Source organism: Rhinolophus sinicus, linkage group LG09 (genome assembly GCF_036562045.2).
Source record: "Rhinolophus sinicus isolate RSC01 linkage group LG09, ASM3656204v1, whole genome shotgun sequence".
Taxonomy (NCBI): domain Eukaryota; kingdom Metazoa; phylum Chordata; class Mammalia; order Chiroptera; family Rhinolophidae; genus Rhinolophus; species Rhinolophus sinicus.
The window spans coordinates 59,605,516-59,627,063 of record NC_133758.1 but is presented as its reverse complement, the minus strand read 5'-3'; the positions used below and the strand labels follow the sequence as shown (position 1 = coordinate 59,627,063).

At 36.9% G+C, this 21,548-nt stretch overlaps 1 protein-coding gene across 11 annotated transcripts in view; it reads left to right on the top strand.

Moving 5' to 3' along the window:
* Nucleotides 1-21,548, top strand: part of NPHP1 (nephrocystin 1) — a 53,596-nt gene that overhangs the window by 17,127 nt on the left and 14,921 nt on the right. For 7 of the 11 annotated variants that reach the window (XR_012498845.1, XR_012498844.1, XM_074340499.1 and 4 more), the window contains 8 exons: nucleotides 167-254; nucleotides 1,579-1,673; nucleotides 3,325-3,453; nucleotides 8,541-8,615; nucleotides 10,911-11,021; nucleotides 14,249-14,331; nucleotides 16,459-16,535; nucleotides 17,335-17,434. Coding sequence is in view for 9 of the 11 variants with exons in the window: in XM_074340499.1 (XP_074196600.1) it covers nucleotides 167-254; nucleotides 1,579-1,673; nucleotides 3,325-3,453; nucleotides 8,541-8,615; nucleotides 10,911-11,021; nucleotides 14,249-14,331; nucleotides 16,459-16,535; nucleotides 17,335-17,434 (758 nt within the window). In the remaining 2 variants the exon portion in view is untranslated. The remainder of the gene's footprint in view (nucleotides 1-166; nucleotides 255-1,578; nucleotides 1,674-3,324; nucleotides 3,454-8,540; nucleotides 8,616-10,910; nucleotides 11,022-14,248; nucleotides 14,332-16,458; nucleotides 16,536-17,334; nucleotides 17,435-21,548) is intronic. The other 4 variants (XM_074340500.1, XM_019719038.2, XM_074340502.1 and 1 more) reach the window with 3 other exon arrangements.

The following is a 21,548-nucleotide window of genomic DNA, read 5'->3' as shown; positions in this document are numbered from 1 at the left end:
CTCTTCTCAGGAATTTGGGGTTAAATTGCTGTGTTTGTCCACTAACATCTGTGCATTTGTGTTTTCCTTTTTTGGGTTGCAATTGCTGTAGTAATAAAGGAGGTATTATAGAAGCGAGGAAACATGAATGAAAACAAGCAAATCAATTTGTTTTTACCATCTTCAGCAGATAAACACTGTTGATGTGTTGACCACGATGGGAGCTATTCCTACAGGGTTCAGGCCTTCCACACTCTTCCAGCTTCTGGAGGAAGGTAACAGGTGTCTGTCAGCCACCACAGACTTTTAGTTAAGCAATCAAGTTTTATATCTAATTTCCTTGTTTTAGCCAAAACAAGTTGTTTAAAAAGATATTAAACCTCACATCTCATTGACTCATCTTTTCCTTGTCTTTCCTGTGACAGTGGAGGAAGGCTCCATGATCCTATTAGAGGCTAGCCTGTCTACCTGTGCTCTGGGCTCCAGCCCCTTTCCTTTATTCCAGAAACATGACTCTTAATTGTCAGCCCTTCCCTGTCTCTTCATCCCGCTTCCCTTCCCCCATCAGCTTCTCCCATCATCAGCAATACTGGCCTAATACCGCCCACCTCTAAGAACCAGCCTCCCCAGCCCTGTCCCTTTTTAGGCAAAGCCTCTTTCTCTGCTTTTCTTCACAGCAAGACTTTTCCAAAGAGTTATCTCCATTCACCTTTTCTGTTTTCTTCTTGTTTTTGGATTTCCCTGTACTTGACAATGTTTATTCATAAGCTCATTTTAAAGAGGAATGATGTTGGGGGAGGCTGTCCTGATACCCTGACTTGTGGAGTTACCTGAAAAGGACTGTTTGGACGTTCCTCTGCTGAGAAGCGCCTTTCAGCACCCCCTGAATGCCCAACTCCCTCTCTTCCTTTGGGTGTCAGGGTAAATTCCACTTTCCCAGAGAAGCCTTGAGTAATGTAGGTTCCCCTAGCTCCCGTCCAATGAGTACCCATTAATGGGTCTAGGTCAGCTTATAATTATCTTATTTATTCTCTTGTTTACTTAGTTTTTTAATTGTTTCCCCTACTCAATGGTAAACGAAGGAGAGAAGGACTATATTTCTATTCACATTTTTATTTCCAGGTCTTAGCATAGTACCTGGCACAGAGTATGAACTCAAAGGTGATTTCACAAATAAATACATGATTTTATGATGAGTATTCTTCATGACTACAATATGGAAGAACACTATAAAATAGTTTTGTGTAAAGAAGTAAAAGTAGTGATTACATACTTTTCTAAATCTCCAAAAAGAGTTTATAGATTTTCTGCATTTTACAAAAATAGTTGAATGGATCATCTTTATCATGGGCCATGTTATTGGCCTAAAAGTCTTTTAGGTTTTTCTTAAAGCTCTTTTGAGATCAGCTTCTATGTGCTTCTCTTTTTATGTTTACTCTGTTATTTTTATGTGTAAATTTCTTAGGAAGCCTGTTTCCAGTAAGCAGTTTGGCCTTTTGGAAGTCTGTTTCCTAAGTTTGTAGCATAACATTATAGATTTTTGGCTTTGAATTTTATTCCTTTCTTTGTAAGAAAACAAAGGAAAAAATATTTTTGCAGGAAATCAGTTTCGAGCAAGTTACTTCTTACAGCCAGAGCTTGCTCCTTCACAGCTGGCCTTCAGAGATCTCATGTGGGATGCTAAGACAGGCACTGTAAGTATAGTTACTATCAGTAGAATTATGACTTTTCCAGATTGTGTCATGGTTGCAAGTATACCAATAACATGTAAATTAATTAATACATTATAAAAAATAGAAAAAATGGTTTCTGTATTGTGATTTTGAAACACTCAGTGTTAACTTCACAGCTAACACAAAACTTGTTTTTGTTACTGTGATTTTATTTTGTTTCTCTTCTCCATGCTCTCTTTTCCCATTGTTACAAAGGAAATAGTACTAGGTATCTATCTTATTCTTTGCGTCAATTTCACAATTTCTTTGTCTGTGAAAAGAGAATAATAATAGTACTTCCAACATAGGATTATTGTGAGAATTATATTATTTATATGATGGGGCTAAGAACAGTGCCTGGCTCATGATGATAACTCAGGAAATATTAGCAAGTATCATTAGTAGTAGTAGCAGTAGCAGTAGCATTAGTAGTAGTACGTAGTAGTAGTAGTAGCCATAGTAGTAGTCATAGTAATATTATTTTAATTAAGTAGGATTGAGGACATTGGTAGTACTTCATGATTATACTTCTTTGGAGTAAAGGATTCTTGTATCTCCAGTGTTTGAAGTAGGAAATACTCTTGATACTTAATTCTACTCTCTGACTTCTTAGCAGATATAAACTGCATTACAGCAAATCACCTCCCCCTTCCTGTTTACCTTCTAGTTTTTCTCCCTCTCCCAGAACCTCACGGGGAAAAATAAGAGGACCCAGTGTGGTCAGGTTTTGTGGGGAGGGGTAGCACAGAATTTTAGTGTCCTTTTCCCTGTCGATCCAAGCATTGCCTAGAAACTTCTTAGTATTAAGTATCTTTCATTGCAAATCAACAAAGATGTTGTATTTGATCTGTTTAGTATACTAGTACTAGAATAAATGGCATTTAATTTTATGGACTTATACCCAGAGAGCTAAATATTCAGCTCCCATTTCTTAAATTGAAAAGGTGACAAGCTTTTACATGTTGTCTTATTTTTTCAATGATATAAGTTATTTAAATGGAAAGGCCCATGACTGTAAAGCAGAATATTAAGAATTGAAGGTATTCTTAAATAAGACCAGAATGCCAGTTTATTTATTTATATTCTGAAGTATACCTGTGAAGTAGAACTAAATAATTGCTTCCAATGGTCAGTGCTTTTTCTCTGTCAAAACATTTATATAAGAAGCCAAGGAACAACGTAGAGAAATGCTTGGAATTAAACCAAGGAAGAACTATCTGGACACTATGAATGCTAATGTGACTGTCTACACTTACCCACATTGTAGAGGAATGATTGTGAATGAGCTTGGAATACTATGATTCCATGGTCAGGTCACACATTTTATCTGATTACACTGACTATTCATTAAAAATTTTGTGCATTTACACCAAAATGTAAATATTTCAAATATAAATATTTATGAAAAATTTACCTGAAAACTTTACCTAAAGTTTTGATTTAAATTGAACATTCTATTGGCACTTTTCTTGTGGGTATATATATATATAGATATATGTGTGCATAATTTTTCCTTTCATTCTTTTTTATTCTATGTACATATTCTTAAGTATTTATAAAAGATGCTTTGAAAAGGAATTTGTCTTACAAATCACAAAAGCAAACCTTTTTTTGTAACTAATTTCTCTCTCAGATTAGGTCGAGACCAAGTCATGTTTCATTGATTCTGACCCTCTGGAGTTGTAAAATGATTCCTCTTCCAGGAATGAGCATCCAGGTTCTCAGCAGACATGTGCGGCTTTGTTTGTTTGATGGTAATAAGGTGAGCTTACTGAGGAACACATCAGTTCACATCTAGATAGAAAACGTTTTGTTAATGCCACATGTCAAATATGTACTGCATTGGGTCTGTCTGTTTCTCTGTCTTTCTCTCAGTCTCTCTTTTTTTACATGTCTACATGTGTGTGTATGTGTGTATATGTATATGTGTATGGGTAAGTATATTTGTGTATGTATGTTTATGTGTATGTATGTGTATGCATATGTATGTGTGTGTGTATGTGCGCATATATGTGTACATGTATTTGTATGTGTATGTGTGTATATGTTCATGTGTATGTATATGTATATGAAGATGTGACAATTAAGTTTGCGAACTTGTTGCAACGATGTTGCTAATCTTTTTTGATATCAGAGGGATTATTCATTATGAATTTGTACCAACTGGATGAACAGTTAACAAGTTTACTACTTGGAAGTGCTGAAAAGGCTGCGTGAAAAAGTTAGACACCCGAACTTTTTGCCAACAATTCATGGCTCTTACATCACGACGATGCACCAGTTCACATGGCACTGTCCGTGAGGGAGTTTTTAGCCAGGAAATAAATAGTTGTATTGGAATATCCTCCCTACTCACCTGATCTGGCCCCCAATGACTTCTTTCTTTACCCAAAGATAAAGGCAATATTGAGAGGAAGACATTTTGATGACAGTCAGGACATCAAAGGTAATATGATGACAGCTCTGATGGCCACTCCAGAAAAAGAGTTCCAAAATTGCTTTGAAGGGTGGACTAGGTGCTGGCGTCGGTGCATACCTTCCCAAGCGGAGTACTTCAATGGTGACCATAGTGATATTCAGCAATGAGGTATTTAGCACTTTTTTCTAAGACGAGTTCGCAAACTTAATTGTCAGACCTCGTATATGTATATGTGTATGTATATGTGTGTGTGTGTTCATGTATATGTGTATGTATAAGTATATATGTGTATGTATATGTGTATGTGTGTGGGTATGTATGTATGTGTATGTATATAAAATAATGCGTGGTAGATGCAAACCACATGGGTCCAGATGACATAGGCTTAACTCCTGGGTCTTTCCATTGCTAAGTATGTCATGTTGGCATAATATCACAGTTAACTCCTCTGAGCCTTAGATTTTCACCTACAAAAAGGTACTGATGCTTGTCTTCTAGTATTGTATACAGTTCAGGTCTCAAGTGCACATTGTTGCATTTTTGACAAATGTACACCCCTATATAACCAATACCCCAATCAGGATGTGGAGCATTATCCTCACCTTGCAACATTTCCTCATGTCCTTTTCCATTTTACTGCTCCTTGATTCTTAAGAGAATATTTTTTACCCATTACCAAAGAAAGAATTTGAATGACTTTTAAAAAATTAATTGATTTGTTTGTGAGCTATAGCTTAAACAGTGCTTAGATGGAAATTAATAACTTTAATTGCATATGTTTGACAAGAAGAAAGATTTAAAATCAGTGATCTAAGTTATCAGTTCAAGAGGCTAAAAAAGGAAGAGTGAGTTAGACAGGAAGAAAATAGAATGGAGAAAATTGTAAAGATAAAAGTAGAAGTTAATGAAATAGAAAACAGATGAACAAACGAGGAAAATCAAATAAGGCAAAAGTTTATTCTTTGAAAAGGTTAGTAAAATTGAGAGATGCCTAGTAAGACTGATCAATAAATTTTAAAAAGGGGTAGAGAAAGAAGCTAAATGATCAGTATCTGACATGAAAATGGAGACCTCACCACAGATCCTGCAGACATTAAAAGGGTAATGAGGGATATTATAAACATCTTTATGCCAATAAACCATAATTTCCTCAAAAACCATAATTTACTGAAACTGATACAAGAAAAAATAGAAAATTTAAATAATTCCTGTTAAAGAAATTGAAACTGTAATTTAAAATCTTCGAACAAAGAAAACTCTAGGCCCAGATGCTTCACTGGTGAATACCTTCAATCATTTAAAGAAGAAATAATACTATTATACAAACTCTTCCAAAGAATAGATAAAGATGAAATGCTTCCCAACTCATTTTATAAGGCCAGGAAAAACATGATTCCAAAATATGACAAGACATTACAAGAAAAAAAAATTATAAGACCAGTATCCCTCATAAATATTGAAACTAAAATCCTAAACAGAATATTAGTGAATTGAATATCATGACTAATTGGGGAATATTGAATTTGAATTCTAGGAATTCAAATGCTCACACCTGTGTAAACAACATTTAGCATTTGAATATAGATCATTGTAATGTGCCACATTAACAGAACTAAAGAAAAATTATATGGTCATCTCAATAGATATAGAAAATGCATTTGACCTATTTTAGGACCTATTCATGATTTTTAAAAAATTCTCAACAAAGTAGGAACAGAAGGTGACTTCCTCAAATTGGTAAAGAGTGATTAGAGAAAACTAAAGTTAGCATCATCATACTTAATGGTGAAATACTGAACTCTTTTCCCCTAAAATCAAGCACAACTCAAGGAGGTCCAAAAAATAAAAAGATAACTCAATTTTTAAAATGGACAAAAGACTTGAACAAGCACTTAAAAAAAGAAAATATATGAAAAACCAAGAGACATATAAAGATACTCAGCGTAGAATAAGTCCTCAGGGAAACACAAATTAAAACCACAGTGACAGAGATCCAACCATAGGCTATGTACCTTAAATATAATAATATGGTCAGTTTAAAAGTAGAAGGATGAAAAAAGATACAGCACTCAAAAGATATTAATATCAGACAAAGTAAACTTTAAAACAAAGACAATTATCAGGAATAAAGAGGTACTCTGCATGATAAAAGGGACAATTCACTAAGAAGACATAACAGTCTTCAATGTGTATACCCCTAACATCATAGCTTCCAAATACATGAAGTAAACATTGATAGAACTGAAAGGAGAAATGGACAAAGCCACAGTTATCATTGGAAACTTTTAACACTTCTCTCTCTGTAATCTATGGAATAAGTAGACAGAAAATTAGTTAAGGATATAAAAGAACTGAATAATGCCATCAACAAACTGTATCTAATTGGCATTTGTACAACACTTCACCCCAAAATAGTAAAATACAATCAGTAGGTTAAAAGGAGTAGGCTCTTGCCCAGTGGTGACAACTATAAATTCTGCGTGATATACAAAAAGCAACTCCCTGAAGGCACTGAAAAGCATCTAAAAGTAGGCAGATACTAGAGAGGAGTCTGAAATCATTAGTCTGCTATTTAATTTTTCTCTGTTTATTCCCTCTCTTTTTCGTTCCTCTGTTTCTTTTTCCTGCCTTGGTGTGTGTTACTTGAGCATTTCTTAAAACTCCATTCTGAATTATCTGTAGTGTTGTTAAGTGGATCTCTATAGCTTTCTTTAGTGGCTGCTTACAGGTGTTATTTTTACGTACACAACTTTCCACAGTCTACTAGTGTCACTATTCCAGTTTAAATAACGTATAGAAACCTTACCTCCTTTTACTTCTCTTTACCCTTTCTCCTTTATAATATAATCATCTTAAATATTTCCTTTATATACATTGAGAACCATATTGTACAGTATTATAATTTTTGCTTCACTATCAAGCATAATTTAGAAAACTCAAGAGAATATGAGTTGTACTTACCCTTATTTTTACTCTTCCTATTGTTCTTCCTTCCTGATGTTCAGAGATTCCTTCTTTTATCAAGTCCGTCCTGTTTAGAGAATGTCCTTTAACAAATCTTTTCAGGTAGGCCTGCTGGCTGCAAATTCTCTTAGTTTTTCTTTATCTGAGAATGTCTCATTTCCCCCTCATTCCTGAGGAATATTTTCACTAAATGTAGAATTCTGAGTTGACGATTCTTTTCTTTGGCATTTGACAAATATCATGCCACTTTTTTTCTGGCCTCTGTGGTTTCTGATGAGAACCCACTGTCATTTGAATTGTTTCCCTATCGGTTAATTGAGCTGTTTCTTCTTTGTCACCGCTTTCCAGATATTTTTGTTTAGTTTTCAGAAGTTTATGCTGTATCTCCGGATGGATTTTTTTGGGTTTATCCTGTTTGGGATTTGTTCAACTTCTTAAATCTATAATTTGATGTCTTTTGCCAAATTTGAGGATTTTTCAGCCATATTTTTCTCTAATACTTTTCAGTTCCAAAGTCTCCTTTTGTCTGGGAGCACAGAATAAATAAAATGCAGTCTCACATTAAACAGCAGGTAATAATTAGAAGGAGTTTGTTCTCCAGGAGTCCAGGTTGAGAATATATTATTTTAAGCAGTGTTTAAGTGAAATTAATCTGTGTTGTAGGTAATGGGGACTTTCTTTATGTGGAAAAACACTTGGCTACCCCATAATATACTCCTACCTTCCTACCAGTAGAAACCTAGAGGGCAGTAAATTGAATTTGACCTAATATGATATGTTTGGGATAATATCTAATTATTTTTAAAGCTTAGTTTTAGAAGTGTTACACTAAAATATTTTTATGAAGAATAAAAATTGTATATCTGTTACTTTGGAAGATGTCAATTTTGACGATGACTTGATAGAATCTGAACTCTTCTTTATAGTTTTTGCTCCTTTTGTGTTTCGTTGTTTTGTATATATTGTAGGATTAACTTCTTGCTGTAGTACTTTATAAGAGATTTCAGGAAGAATATAACTTACAGGCCTAGAGATTTGAAGAAAACTGAATCATGTATCTGAGCTGTTAGCATTGTCTGTCTTAGGGGCAGGGTAAGGTGCTCTTATGGGTCACATTTCTTAAAAGGTCGTTTATTCCTGAAATTTTACCTAGTTTTCTGGTAAATCTATCTCAGATATTAAATATTTCACTTAATATAGTGATCTGAGTCTGAATTCATTTTATTAATTCTGTCATTGTTTTATAAACAAGTGCTGTAAACACTTGTTTTTTGTTAATCATTTTAAAAGTTATGTATGTACTTGATGTTAAAAGAAAAAGAAGTTACAGAATTGCTCAAAGAAGTGAAAGACCCCTTCTTTCTCTGTTCTACCCAGTATAGCCACTTTTAACTGTTTGTGGCATGAAAGTGGTGATGTTTCAGAGTGCTTTCTATATGATTTCAAATGGGAAAATCTCATTTCAGGTCCTAAGCAACATTCATACAGTCAGAGCCACATGGCAACCTAAAAAACCCAGAACATGGACCTTTTCTCCCCAGGTGAGTCATCTGCTCAGTGAATGAAATGAATATGAACTTCTTTTACCTGTTAAATGTTATGCAATTAATTTCTAAGGTGAGGCTGTCAAAGTGTATTTATGAAATAACATATGTTTAGCACAGAATATATAGGGTCATTTTTTAATTTTTTTAATTTTTTTTTTTTTAAAGGGAAGATGGAAGTTTTTTTTGTTTTTTTTTTTTGTTTGTTTTTTTTAAAGATTTTATTGGGGAAGGGGAACAGGACTTTATTGGGGAACAGTGTGTACTTCCAGGACTTTTTTCCAAGTCAAGTTGTACTTTCAATCTTAGTTGTGGAAGGTGCCGTTCAGCTTCAAGTTGTTGTCCTTTCAGTCTTAGTTGTGGAGGGCGCAGCTCAGCTCCAGGTCCAGTTGCCATTGCTAGTTGCAGGGGGCACAGCCCACCATCCCTTGCGGGAGTTGAACCGGCAACCTTGTGGTTGAGAGGACATACTCCAACCAACTGAGCCACCGGGAGCTCAGCGGCAGCTCAGCTCAAGGTGCCGTGTTCAATTTTAGTTGCAGGGGGCGCTGCCCACCATCCCTTGCGGGATTCAAGGAATTGAACTGGCAACCTTGTGGTTGAGAACCCACTAGCCCATGTGGGAATCGAACCGGCAGCCTTTGGAGTTAGGAGCACGGAGCTCTAACCGCCTGAGCCACCGGGCCGGCCCCTATAGGGTCATTTTTGAATCTTTAGATTATGTATTGTTCTTTGATAACTTTGATAAAAATTACTCATGATTCTGACTCACCAGAGTTAAAGGGATCTATTAATCATCTCATTTAATGGATTTCAGGGTTCAATTCTAGAAAATGCCCTCTGATGGAAAATGAAAACAAAAAGATAACACTTAGGAAGTGTTTTTCAAAAGTGAAATCCCCAACTGTGTTAGTGAGAGCTCTACTTTCCTTAGATGAAATCAAGGGTGATGTCTAGGGGACTGGTACATCACACCAAGGGACTGCCAAGACTGGAACAAGAAGAACTGGAGTAAGTTTTGGTGTTTTCAAGCCTCTGAATCAGTACTACATAGGGGCCATGAAGATGGAGATATTTATGTTCTTTTGATAAGATTAGTTGTCTGTAGTTTATTTTACTTTATTTTTTTCTTCCTCCAAGTTTTCATTGCTTTAATATTTACTCTTCTGCCACACTAGCTCCCATGTGTCACTGCACCCTGAGAAGCTTCATAAACTTCCTTTTATGGCTTCAAAAGATCTTAAAGCAAGACAGAGTTTCAGTGAGAGGGCACTGGATATGGAGAAGGCCCAGCCACTATGCTTGTGTGCTTTGTGTATCCATACATGTCTAGAGTACAACTCCTGAAAGTCCATTGTGGTCTTCTAAGTACCTTACTGCTTATGTTTAAGCACAACACTTCACAATTCTGATGTGGCATCTCTGTGTATATGAAGTGTTTAGGGCAGAATTTTCTAATGTTTTCCCAAATATAAAGATGAACTTTTTGGAAGGATAAATAATAAGTATATGTTACTTTGTTGAATGAAATTAAGCAGTTGCTAGGTGCGAGTTGCCCTTCCTAGGTATTATAGGAATTTACATGGTTATAGAGAAGAAACATATATAATAACAATATCTCTATGGAGTGCTAACCATGTGCATTATCTCATTTAGTCCTTAGTGTAGCCCTGTGTAGCACTGTTGATAATTATCACAAAGGCAGAATGTAACTGTTATGGGGCTCCAAGTGTTGTGGAAGCACAGAGGAGGATGAAATTAATTATAGGCTCAGGAAGGTTTTCTAGAAGAGAAACTAGCCCTTGAAGGGTGAGTGGAATTGTATAGGCAGGAAAGAAGGATGTGGTTGTGCAGGGAGAGGGAATGGAATGAGCAAACAGGAAGGGAAAGGGAAATTCACAAGGCACACCTTAGGAAAGTTGACCAATGTTTGTATTAAGTCTTTAATTTAAATTCTGCTTACAACGAACAATCAATGGTTAATACAAATATCTTACATATGCGAATGTTTTTGTCTACCTCTGGAGACTCAGGTAGGTAAACTATTTGTTTCACATTAGCCTCTCCTCTAAGCAAAGGGTAAGTGAAGGTAAAGGTATTTCCCTTTAACACAAAGTTAAATTTTTAAATTTTAAATAATTGATGTAGATGAGTCCAATTCATCTGCTTTTTGTTTCCTTTAACATATCGTTACTATGATGCAAAGGCATAAACCATTTACAGGTGAATGGAGCTGAAACCTCCTTCCCAATTTAAATTTTTATTAGTAACTTTATTTTCTTATTGTTTCAGGTTACTGGCATCTTACCCTGCTTGCTTGATGGCGATTGTTTCCTCAGGTCTAATTCTTTATCTCCAGATCTTGGAATATTATTTGAACTTGGAATTTCTTATATTCGCAATGTATGTTGGTTGAAAGAAAAGCTTTCTAATTTATCATTTAAAAGGGAAGTTATTTTTTATGCCTGTATCCACAAGTAAAATAATTGAGATTTTTATGTTTAACAGAATTTTAATCCTTGAGGTATGAGAATGGCAGTGATTCTAATTTACATATAGTCCTGCTTTTTCAGTAGCATTTGAAATTAAAGTGTAGAAGATGCTCAACATCACTAATCACCAGAGAAATGCAAATAAAAATAACAAAATATCATCCCATATGATTATCAAAAAGACAAGAAATAACAAGTATTGGTGAGGATGTAGAGAAAAGGAAACCTTCGTCCACTGTTGGTGGGAATGTAAACCGGTGCAGCCACTATGAAAAACAGTATGGAGGTTCCTGAAAAAATTAAAATATCACTACCATATGATCCAGCAATTCTACTTCTTTGTGTTTATCTGAAGAAAACAAAAACACTAATTAAACACGTTGCGTAAGGCAGGGTTTAAATCCCTCATACCCCTCTGTTCCGGCAGGTTTTTAAAAGAAACTACTTTAAAATGCACTCTTCTCTTTAAAGCGTAAATGCTTCTATGTCATTTATTATTTTTCTATGGAATTTTTTAGGATTTACTCACCTATGATGTTAGTAATCCCTCCTGGTGTGATACTGCAGAAAGCAGCTTCCTTTGTGCAGTGGGACACGGCAAAAATTGCATATGTACCGAGTTTCACTTCTCACTTTTTTTGATGCGCACACTTTACACACCGTGTGTGATATTTTTTCTTTCCTCTTCCCACTATGGGCTGCAGATGATGCGTGGCCAAATCTCCCGAGAGCCTGGCCGGATTGTCTTCCTTGGGGGCCCGCTGTGTAGGCACTTTCACAGCTGGTTCCCTATCGCCACTCGTCTCACCTCCCTGTCTTGGCCTCTCACTGCTCTCTGCCCAATCTTCTGAAATTCTCGTTATCCGTCCTTAACGCATGGCTGAGAAAAAAACAGATTCTCATGATCCGTACGCAACGTGTTAAAAAAGACTTAGGCACCCCTATGTTGATTGCAGCATTATCCACAATAACCAAGATATGGAAGCAACCTAAGTGTCCATCAATGAGTGAATAGATAAGGGAGAAGTGGTACATATATACAATGGAATATTATTCAGCCATAAAAAAGAAGGAAACCTTGCCATTTGTGACAACATGGATGGACCTAGAGAGTATTATGCTAAGTGAAATAAATCAGAGGAAGACAAATACCATATCATCTCACTTATATGTGGGATCTAAAAACAAAACAAAACAAGCTCATAGATAGATGCAGAGAACAGATTGGTGATCATCAGGGGTGGGCGGAGGTGGGAGAAATGGGTAAAGGGGGTCAAAGGTAAAAAGAAAAAAAAAAAGATACATTACTGAGCAACACCAGAAAAGCTTACTGTTCTCTAGTGATTTTGACAAAACAAAAACAAAAATAAACAAAAAACCTCTTTCAAAGAAGAAAAACAACCTCAAATTGGATGTAAGCTGAAAATATACTGAAACTAAACAGTGGCAACAGAGCCACTGTTCTAAAGCTTATCTGAAGATAATATACAATTTATGACTAGAGAAAGTACACCACAATTCAACAACTATTACCTATAATCTTTTTTGAATTAGTTTCAGGGGTATAGAGATTTATACCCCTCACAAAGTGATAACCTCCTCTCCCCCAATCTACTACCCCTCTGACATCGTATATAGCTGTTACAATTCCATTGACTCTATTCCTTGTGAATAAGCACAGATGTGTACTCCACATCTTATGAATATATATGTGTGTGTGTGTGTGTGTGTGTGTGTGTGTGTGTGTGTGTATATATATATATATATATATATATATATATATATATAAAAAAAAAATTGATGTTCAGTATTATTCAGCTTCAGCTTCAGGTGTATGCTGCAGTGGTCAGGCATCTACACTGCCCACGAAGTGCCGTAATAAGACTAGTACCCATCCGATACCCTACAAAATGTTTATAACATTATTGATTATATTCCCCAAACTGTCTTTTGTATCCCCATGGCAATCTTGTGGTTTCACTGACTTATTTCACTTAGCATAATGTTCTATAATCTTAAACATGACCAAGAGTTTAGAAGGTAAAACAAGCATAACAAACCAATCTATTCCCATTAAAATGATTTTCCTGAGTCCCAGTCAGAAGTTTTCATCTGTGTCTCAATAGCTAGGATTAGAAGAGACATATGGCCACAACTAGCTGAAAAGGAATCTGAAGAGAAAGCGTGTTTTAGCTGGGCATATTGCCCTTCTCTCTCTGGCTGGGGTGGGGGAAAGTGAGGTTCTCATAACAATAAAAAACGGGGGGGATTTTAGGCAGGATAAAAATTTAAAATAAAATAAAAAATGTATTTGTTTACATTTATAGCTTGAGTGACCTCCAGTGCTTGTAAAGAATGAAGATGTACAAAGGATAGGACTTTACAGAAAGTGACAGAAGATGCTCTGTGACATTCCGCCATAGTGGTTTCCCTCTGTCCTAACCTTGTATGAGGATTCTAATTAAGGGACCTGGCAGAATGGTGATTTTTTATAAAGGGAACACCAGAAACTTGGATGTCATATAAACTATTGAGCTGGTGGGTGTGGGTCTGTTATAGTAATTATATACCTCCATATTCTAATAGCTTGAAAGGTGTAGTATATATACTTGGCCTCATGGTAACCTGAGAGCCCACTATTCTTACATTAATGGTATTACACCATCCTTTCAGTTCTTTAAGGCAAATTCATACATATGTGTTGCGCTTGAGTAGGACAGGAGATGAGCAGGTCCCCTAAGTGAGCCCCAGTAGCCTCTGACAGTTGACAGTAGGATAAAGTTCTGAGCAGAAAGACCCTTGAATGATTTAACTAGCTCATTCTACATTTCAGTGAGACAAGGCTTAATGATCTCCTGTGCTATTGATGTAATTTGAGCTCATTCCATCACATATACCATTCAACATTTGCCACATCAGGTCTAGGGCTTTTCAAAAGCAATTTAACATGATGGGATTTTCACTTTACCATGTGGCCTACGAATACAAAGGGACTCCGCTGTTTCACTTGATTTTCTTGTGAAGAATTTTTTAGTTCTCAAGGTGAATATTAATTTTGTTCCTTTAAAATGACCTGGTATATACTTATAAATTTGATTGTTTCAGACATTAAGTTTCATCTAATTTTTTATTTCCTAGTCAACTGGTGAAAGAGGAGAATTAAGTTGTGGCTGGGTGTTTCTTAAACTTTTTGATGCCAGTGGAATTCCTATTCCAGCAAAGTAAGTTGGCTATGTATTCCTTCCAAACGGGTAATTTTGTACTAGGTTGGTGCACAAGTAATTGCGGTTTAGAATGTTAAAAATAATTCTAAAAACTGCAATTGCTTTTGCGCCAACCTAACAGAAATTCATTTTTTAGACTCTAGATACCTTAGATTTATAGAACGTATGTTCTATTAGTATTTCAATAACTTTTGGGGAGAGGGCTTTTAATGTTTATTTTAATGTTTTTTATAAGTAATATGTGAAAACAGCATGTACAGTTTTATCCTAGGGAGGAAGAAGCAACACATGTAGAAAGAGGCTTTTAAAACATGTTTGCACCAGCTGTTTGCTGAGAATGACCTTTCAGTAATTTCCTATGGGAAAAACACATTTCACAGTGCTGAAATAGAGCCGCATTCTCTCCAAAGAGAAGGAAAGCTAAGTCCAGGGTCTAGGTCCTCTGTAACCCCACTTTTCTGTAAGTGATACATTGAAATTGTCCTGGCAGCCACTGTAAACAAATTTAAAACTGAAGACCAAAAGGTAGACTGGTAGCAAATATTTGCAATATATCCTAATATAAAAAGAGCTCTCCAAAATTGAGAAAAAGACAATCTAAATTTTTAAATGGGCACACACAGAAATCTAAGTCTAGGATATAAACAAGAAATTAAGACACAAATGGGATGTCAGCAAGATGGTGATGGCAGAGATCTCAGATTTGCAATGATAAAATTCAGAGCTGTAGTCCCCACTCTGCGTACCTGCAGGCAGGTTCTTTAACGTTTCCAAGCCTCACTTTTCCCCAACTTTAAAATGGGGAGGGTTACAATAGCCTAATCCCAAAGGTTTAATTCAGATAATGCTCCCCCTCCACCTTTATTGATACCACAGGAGTGAACAGGACCTCCTTACCACAACACAGAGGTGAAAGTCATGGCCACACCAGTCCTCTGACGTCACCCAGGAGGGAGAGGGATACTTTATTACCCACTCCTCATTCCACCCTGTAGATGTAGAAGCCCGGGCTTCTTAAGATTTGAGGAGGGAGTTATTTTTAGTAATGTTCAGGGTTTTTAGCAGTACTTAGTGAGAAGGAAAGCTGTGTCTACTCAATCTTTCCTAAAGTGAAGTCATAGCTATTTTTTTTATGAGGTGGAGGCTTGTGTATTGATACAGAAACATTTCCAACATATATTATGTGAAAAAAGCAAGTTGCAGAATAGTATGTATACTGTGACTCTACTTTTGTTCATGAAAAACTGTGTTTATGCATCTGTGGGTAGTTTTATGTAAACTGTTCCCAGAGGTCGCCCCCAGAAGCAGGAGTGGGGAGCTGGTGCAGTAGGATGAAAGAGGCCTTTTACCGTCTGCTTTATACACTTTGGAAATTCACATCTTTAAAAGAAAATCTGTTTGTTTTGGGACTTACTGTGTGTATGTATTTATTTGTATTTGCATAGAAAAAGATAGGACAAGGGGCTACCAAACAGGGCAGTGGGTGGTGGGGGTGGGAGTGTTGGGGAGGGAGTTTTCATTTTTTGCTTATTATTTCTATGCCATTCAAACTTTTTACAACAATCTGCATGTTTTAATTTAAAAAATAATATAAATTCATAATGGCTTCATTTCCAATGGTGGTTCAAGACATTTAAAAAATACATTTTAAAAAGTTATTAGAGTCAAAATACTTTAATGACATCAATTACTCTTTCTCATTTTAATGTGGAAGAATATATTTCTGCAGTTAATACTGGGGGCACCAACATAATGTATACAAGTGGACACTTTGGTCAACGTTGCTCAAGCAGTAGTTCACCGTAATCAGAAGTATCTGGATGCTGATGGTAACCACTTTGAGCACCTCTTGTAATTGCAGAAGTCAAACGTGAACTTGTATTCATCTTTTATTATCGGTATATATTATTACAATTTTTAATACAGTTTTCCTTTCTTAAAATGTGTATACATTTTTTGGCATCCTCTGTAGTTAAGAAACGCCGCAACTTTATTTACCTCAGTAAAGGATCAACAGCTTTCATTCTTGTTTACCAATGAAACGCAAATAAAATGTCTGCAAATTTATCTGTGTTTCAAAATATCCATCACAGTTCTGCGTCATAGCATACCCTTCTTTTGTAGGACTTATGAGCTCTTCCTGAATGGCGGCACCCCTTATGAAAAAGGTGTTGAAGTGGACCGTTCAGTGTCCAGAAGAGGTATAGCTCTTACAGGTTGCTTTCCTTCCTCTCTTTAGATATCAAACAGAAGAGCCATCAGAGAAGATAGCTATATTGTAATATGTAAATAATAAATTCACACTAAAAACATGTCATTCCATATTAAAATATTGATCATTTTATTTGAGTATTTTCTTGATAGCACCTGTGAGACTCTACTGTAGGAAATGAGGAAGCATGAGGAGGCTGCATTTGCTCCTTCTCATTGAACACTTGGCTGAATTAATAGACTAGGCTAATTCAGACATTGCCTATCACTAGTCAATGGGTGTAGACATTTGAAGTTGTGATGTGCATGCCAAGTTGTCCTCCAGAAATACTGAGCACTTTTTAATATGTTCACTGACCAGGCACTGTACTACATAATGGAGAATGGAGAGTAAGACAGATGTGGTCCTTGTTCCATGTGGCTCAGAGCCTGATAGCATTGAAACTCCCCCTCTGTTCTTTAGACCTGCCCCTCCTTGTTTCATGACTCAGGACACATAGCATTGCTGCTGCCCCCCTTCTTGGAAAAGGAAGGAATTGGGGGTCTGGGATGCAGGTGGTTTGATCTAAAGTTAGACATGCTTTTTAAATTCCCTTTTTCTTTCTTTGTAATATGGCAACAGCAGTGCTGTCAAAGTGTCTAATGTAGTGGCGGCTCCAGGAGTGAGCTCTGATGCTGAAAATACTTTGTTGTATTATAACAAAATATTTTTTTAGTAAAATACTTTGTTTTATTGTACTCACTGTCCCCAACACTTAAAGTTTTGATATTTATTAACTTTTTTTTAAGCCCATGGGAGTGTTTTCCATCAGATGATGATGAGGAGGAGGCAGCCTCAGCTTCTAGTAAAACTGAGATCTTTGAACAGAAGATCAAGAAACATACTCAGGTTAGTATGGCTTCTAACTGTCCGGTGAACTTGGGTCACTTAGCATGTGTAAACCATTTTTGCTTTTGGCCTCTCCTGCTTGGTCATCTTTTGTTGGTTATTTTTTCTGCATTAAATCATCTGCTAAAGATCAGGAGGGAAATGGAATAGTAATAACATTCAGATTAGCTTACTCTTCTATTTACTAGTTAGTGGAAATAATAGATTTGGTCAGAAATAGTATAGAAATTTCTGACTAAGTGGTGCTTACCAATGCATGAGCCTGTCTTTAGTGCACTTTTTTTTTAATGTTAAATTTGTTGAGGTATAATTTAGGTACAACAAAATTCACTTCTTCTAGTTCTTTGAGTTTTGACAAATATATACAGTCATGTAACTACCACCACAATCACGATAGAGAATGTGTCCATCACTCTAACAGTTATCTTTGCTGCTTTGTCATCAACGCCCCAACCCCAGCCCCAGCCCTATACCCAGGCAACCACTCATCTATTTTCTTTCCCAACAGAATCTCATATAAATTTTCCAGAATGTCATATAAATGAAATCATACAGTTTGTAGCTTTGTGAGTCAGGCTTTCACTCAGCTTTTGAGATTCTTGAATACCACTGCATGTGTTAATAGTTTATTCTTTTTGTTCTAAAGAGTACATACCTCAGAGATACTGCAGATTTAGTCCCAGACCACTGCAATAAAGCACATACCAAAATAAAGCAAGTCACATAAAGTTTTTGGTTCCCCAGTGCATATAAAAGTTATGTTTACTCTCTACTGTAGACTGTTAAGTGTGCAATAGCATTATTTCTAAAAATCAATGTACATACCTTAATTAAAAAATACTATATTGGTAAAAAGTGCTAACTCATTTGAACCTGTTGGAAAAATGGTGCCGATAGACTTGCTTGATGAGGGTTCTCACAAACCTTCAATTTGTAAAAAACACGGTATTTACAATAAAGTGACGTGTGCCTGTATTGTATTTGAAGGATGTACCATAGCATGTTTATCCCGTTACTAGTTTAGGGACATCTGGGTTTTTTCTAAGGATGGGCTGCTCTAAATATTTGCGTATGGGTTTTTTGTATGTGGACATATATGTTCATTTTTCATGGGTGTAGACACCTAGGAGTGGGGTTGCTGGGGCATCTGGTATTTGTTTACTTTATAAGAAGCTGCCAAACTATTTTCCAAAATGAATATACCATTTTACATTCTCACCAGCAATGTATGAGAGTTCCAGTTATTCCATATTCTTGACAACACTTGATATTATCAGTTTTTTTCTATTTTGGCCATTTCAATAAGTGAGTAGTAGTATCTCATGGTGGTTTTGATTTGCATTTTGTTCAGAGAGCTTTTACACTAGTAGAATCCCAGGTCTATCAGTTTCTTACTCAGGTACCTCTTGGATCTCAATGTCTACATCTTTAAAATGGGCACAGTAGAAATGTCAACCCCATAAGCAGTAATGAGATTAGGTTTAATTAAAAAAGAAAGCATATTAAGCACTTAGCTAATATTTATGATGCATGGCACACAGTAAAGCACAGTAAGTGTGAACTATAACTACTGACTACTGTTATGATTATATGTATAGATAAATGCAAATACAGTGCCAGGTAGCTGGTGCTCTATGTCATAAAATTTGTCCAAATGAAGATGTGCTATGTAGCTGAAAAGATCAAGGGGCATTTGAAATAGGCTTTGAAGGATTGGAGAGATGTGTCATGAACATATGGAAGCACATAGGGTTCAGTGGACAGGAGTGGAGGGAGAACATGGCACGGGGACAAAATTGATGCAGCTGGACTCTCCTACCACAACCTGCTCATTGTTGCAATTATTAAGAAGTAAGGTAATATTTGACATTGCTCTTAACAATAACTTTTTTAATATGTCTCCTCCTCCTAAATAAAAACTTGGCCTACCCCTCTAAAAGGTTGCTTTTCTCATTCTAGGTTATTCTCTTAGTTTAGATATCCCTTGTTCTTATCTCTAAAACTGTAATGTGTTTTATAATTATAGTATTCACACTTAAATCTTTCAGTAACCATTAATAATGTGTTCGTGGGTATTACTCATTCTCTTGGCTTTTTTTCCCCTTGGATGTTCATTGAGCCTGTACATTCCTTTGGCCAATCTTTCCTTAAAAATATTGTTAGTTTTCAAGGTTAAAAAATAAGAAGCACAGTAGCAGTCTTTGTAACAGAAAAGCCCACATCCTGTTTGGCCTTATTCTTCCTTCTTCTCCACCTTCCACTACCCACTATTAATAAACCTCCCAGAGTTCTCCCCAGCATGTCTTTCAGCACAGCTCTTAATAGCGTTTCTTTGACCACAGATACTGATTTGCAGATACATTTTACATCCTAGAGATCAAATCTGACTGGATAGTGCAGAGGTCAGGTAGTGGGCCATTCCTCTAAGGCAGTGAGTGCTCTGTGTGGCAGGCTCATAAAGAAGGTTCCTGAGTCCTTGCCCACCAGACTTCAGGAAATGGGGCACTTGTATGATTACAGCACGCAGTAGGCATCGAAAATGCTAAGTAATTTCAAAGTAGAGACCTTCCTACCAGTATAATAGTACATCTGAGGGGCTCTGCTCAGCCTCTTGCTGTCCCTGGGCCTCCCCTGCCCCACCTTGTCTTGGTATGTACGTACTCTTCTCTCCTTCTAGAATCCACATAGAGACTTGACAGCTGTCTTGAAATTGCCATTCCACTTTGTATGGTCTGGGGACCTATACTCCTGGAAGTGTCAAGTGTGTATTGGGGTACCCTGCCCAGGCTCAGGCTGTATCTCACAGAAACCAGGCCATGGATGCAGTGAAGCCAAAGGACCCAGGGTTGCTGCAGCGCAGGGGCTGTGCTGTGAGGGTTGTTCTGTAGGTTCCAGGTGAAAGGCTAGGCACCAACATTGGTGCTTTTAGACATCAGTGCTCTGAGCCTGTATGCCCTGGACGTGGATACTAAAGCAAGATTAATCCATCTCAGTGTCCTCTCCCTTGAACCACCATCTTCAGTGGATTGAGATGGCAGCAAATAATGATACCATCAGCCTTCCTCCTCTCCTTGAAAAGTACCTCCTAACCTTCCACTCTTCCTTGCTTATGAACTTCACTTTGGTTTACCCAAACTTCTCTGTTTGAAGGAGAAAGGACAGAGGCTCTTTGCATTATGCCAGGGGACATGCAACAGTGGTATCAGGGCCACGGGTGGGAAGCCCAGTTTGAGTGTACATTAGTGCCCATTTTCACCCAGATCCTTGCTAGTTGGCCTCCAACTACTCTCTCTCCAGCCAGCAGGTGTACACGTGAGTACCCTTGGATGTCAGGAGACCTGTGAAAATACAGTAAATCAATGTAGACTCACCTCCTTTACCAAAGAAACAGCGACAGAGTTCTACCCACAAATCTCATTTTGCAGAAACAGTGTAATCATGATAACTCTCTTCAGCATGAGATGAAAGAGGGAGCAAATAGATCCTTCAGTTTCACCACGATTTGCCTCTAATTTTGGAACTGTTTTCCAAAGGGGTTTAAGTTGATATGATTTGTCCAAAGGCTACTGATGAGGAAAAGCCCTGAATTTAGATTTGGACTCCCAGTGCCTGAGTTCTGAATACCAAGAAACAGTGGTCTGTAGAAGTAGGCTGTGTGCGTGTGTATAAATTTGTTTATTTTCCTTTGCCTTCTTTGTGCATTCCATGTTTTTTTACTTTCACTTCCGTTTTATTGTTGCTAAAAATAAATGAGGCAATGGTATTACTTGCCTGGTTCCCATTGTTACTTGTGTTGTCCTTCTGCCACCAGAGTTTGTTGGTCCATCTGTGAGGACAAAATGTATATTTTTATTTCTTTAGCTCAGCCAACCTTTTGTAGCTCAGAGCTTTCTAGTCATCTTGAGTTTGGGAAAATCAGACGATTTCTGTGAAAAAAATTCTAATAAAGAGCAAGCAGCATTGCCTCCTGTTGTAAGGAGATACCAGAAGGAAAGCAGTACCTGCACTGTGGGAGGAGCAAACTGGAGGTGATGCCTGCCAGACAGAGTGAGCAGGCGAGTCTGTGAGAGAAGAAAAGGTAAAAGGGAAGGAAGGTTCCACCCCTTCTTCTAGC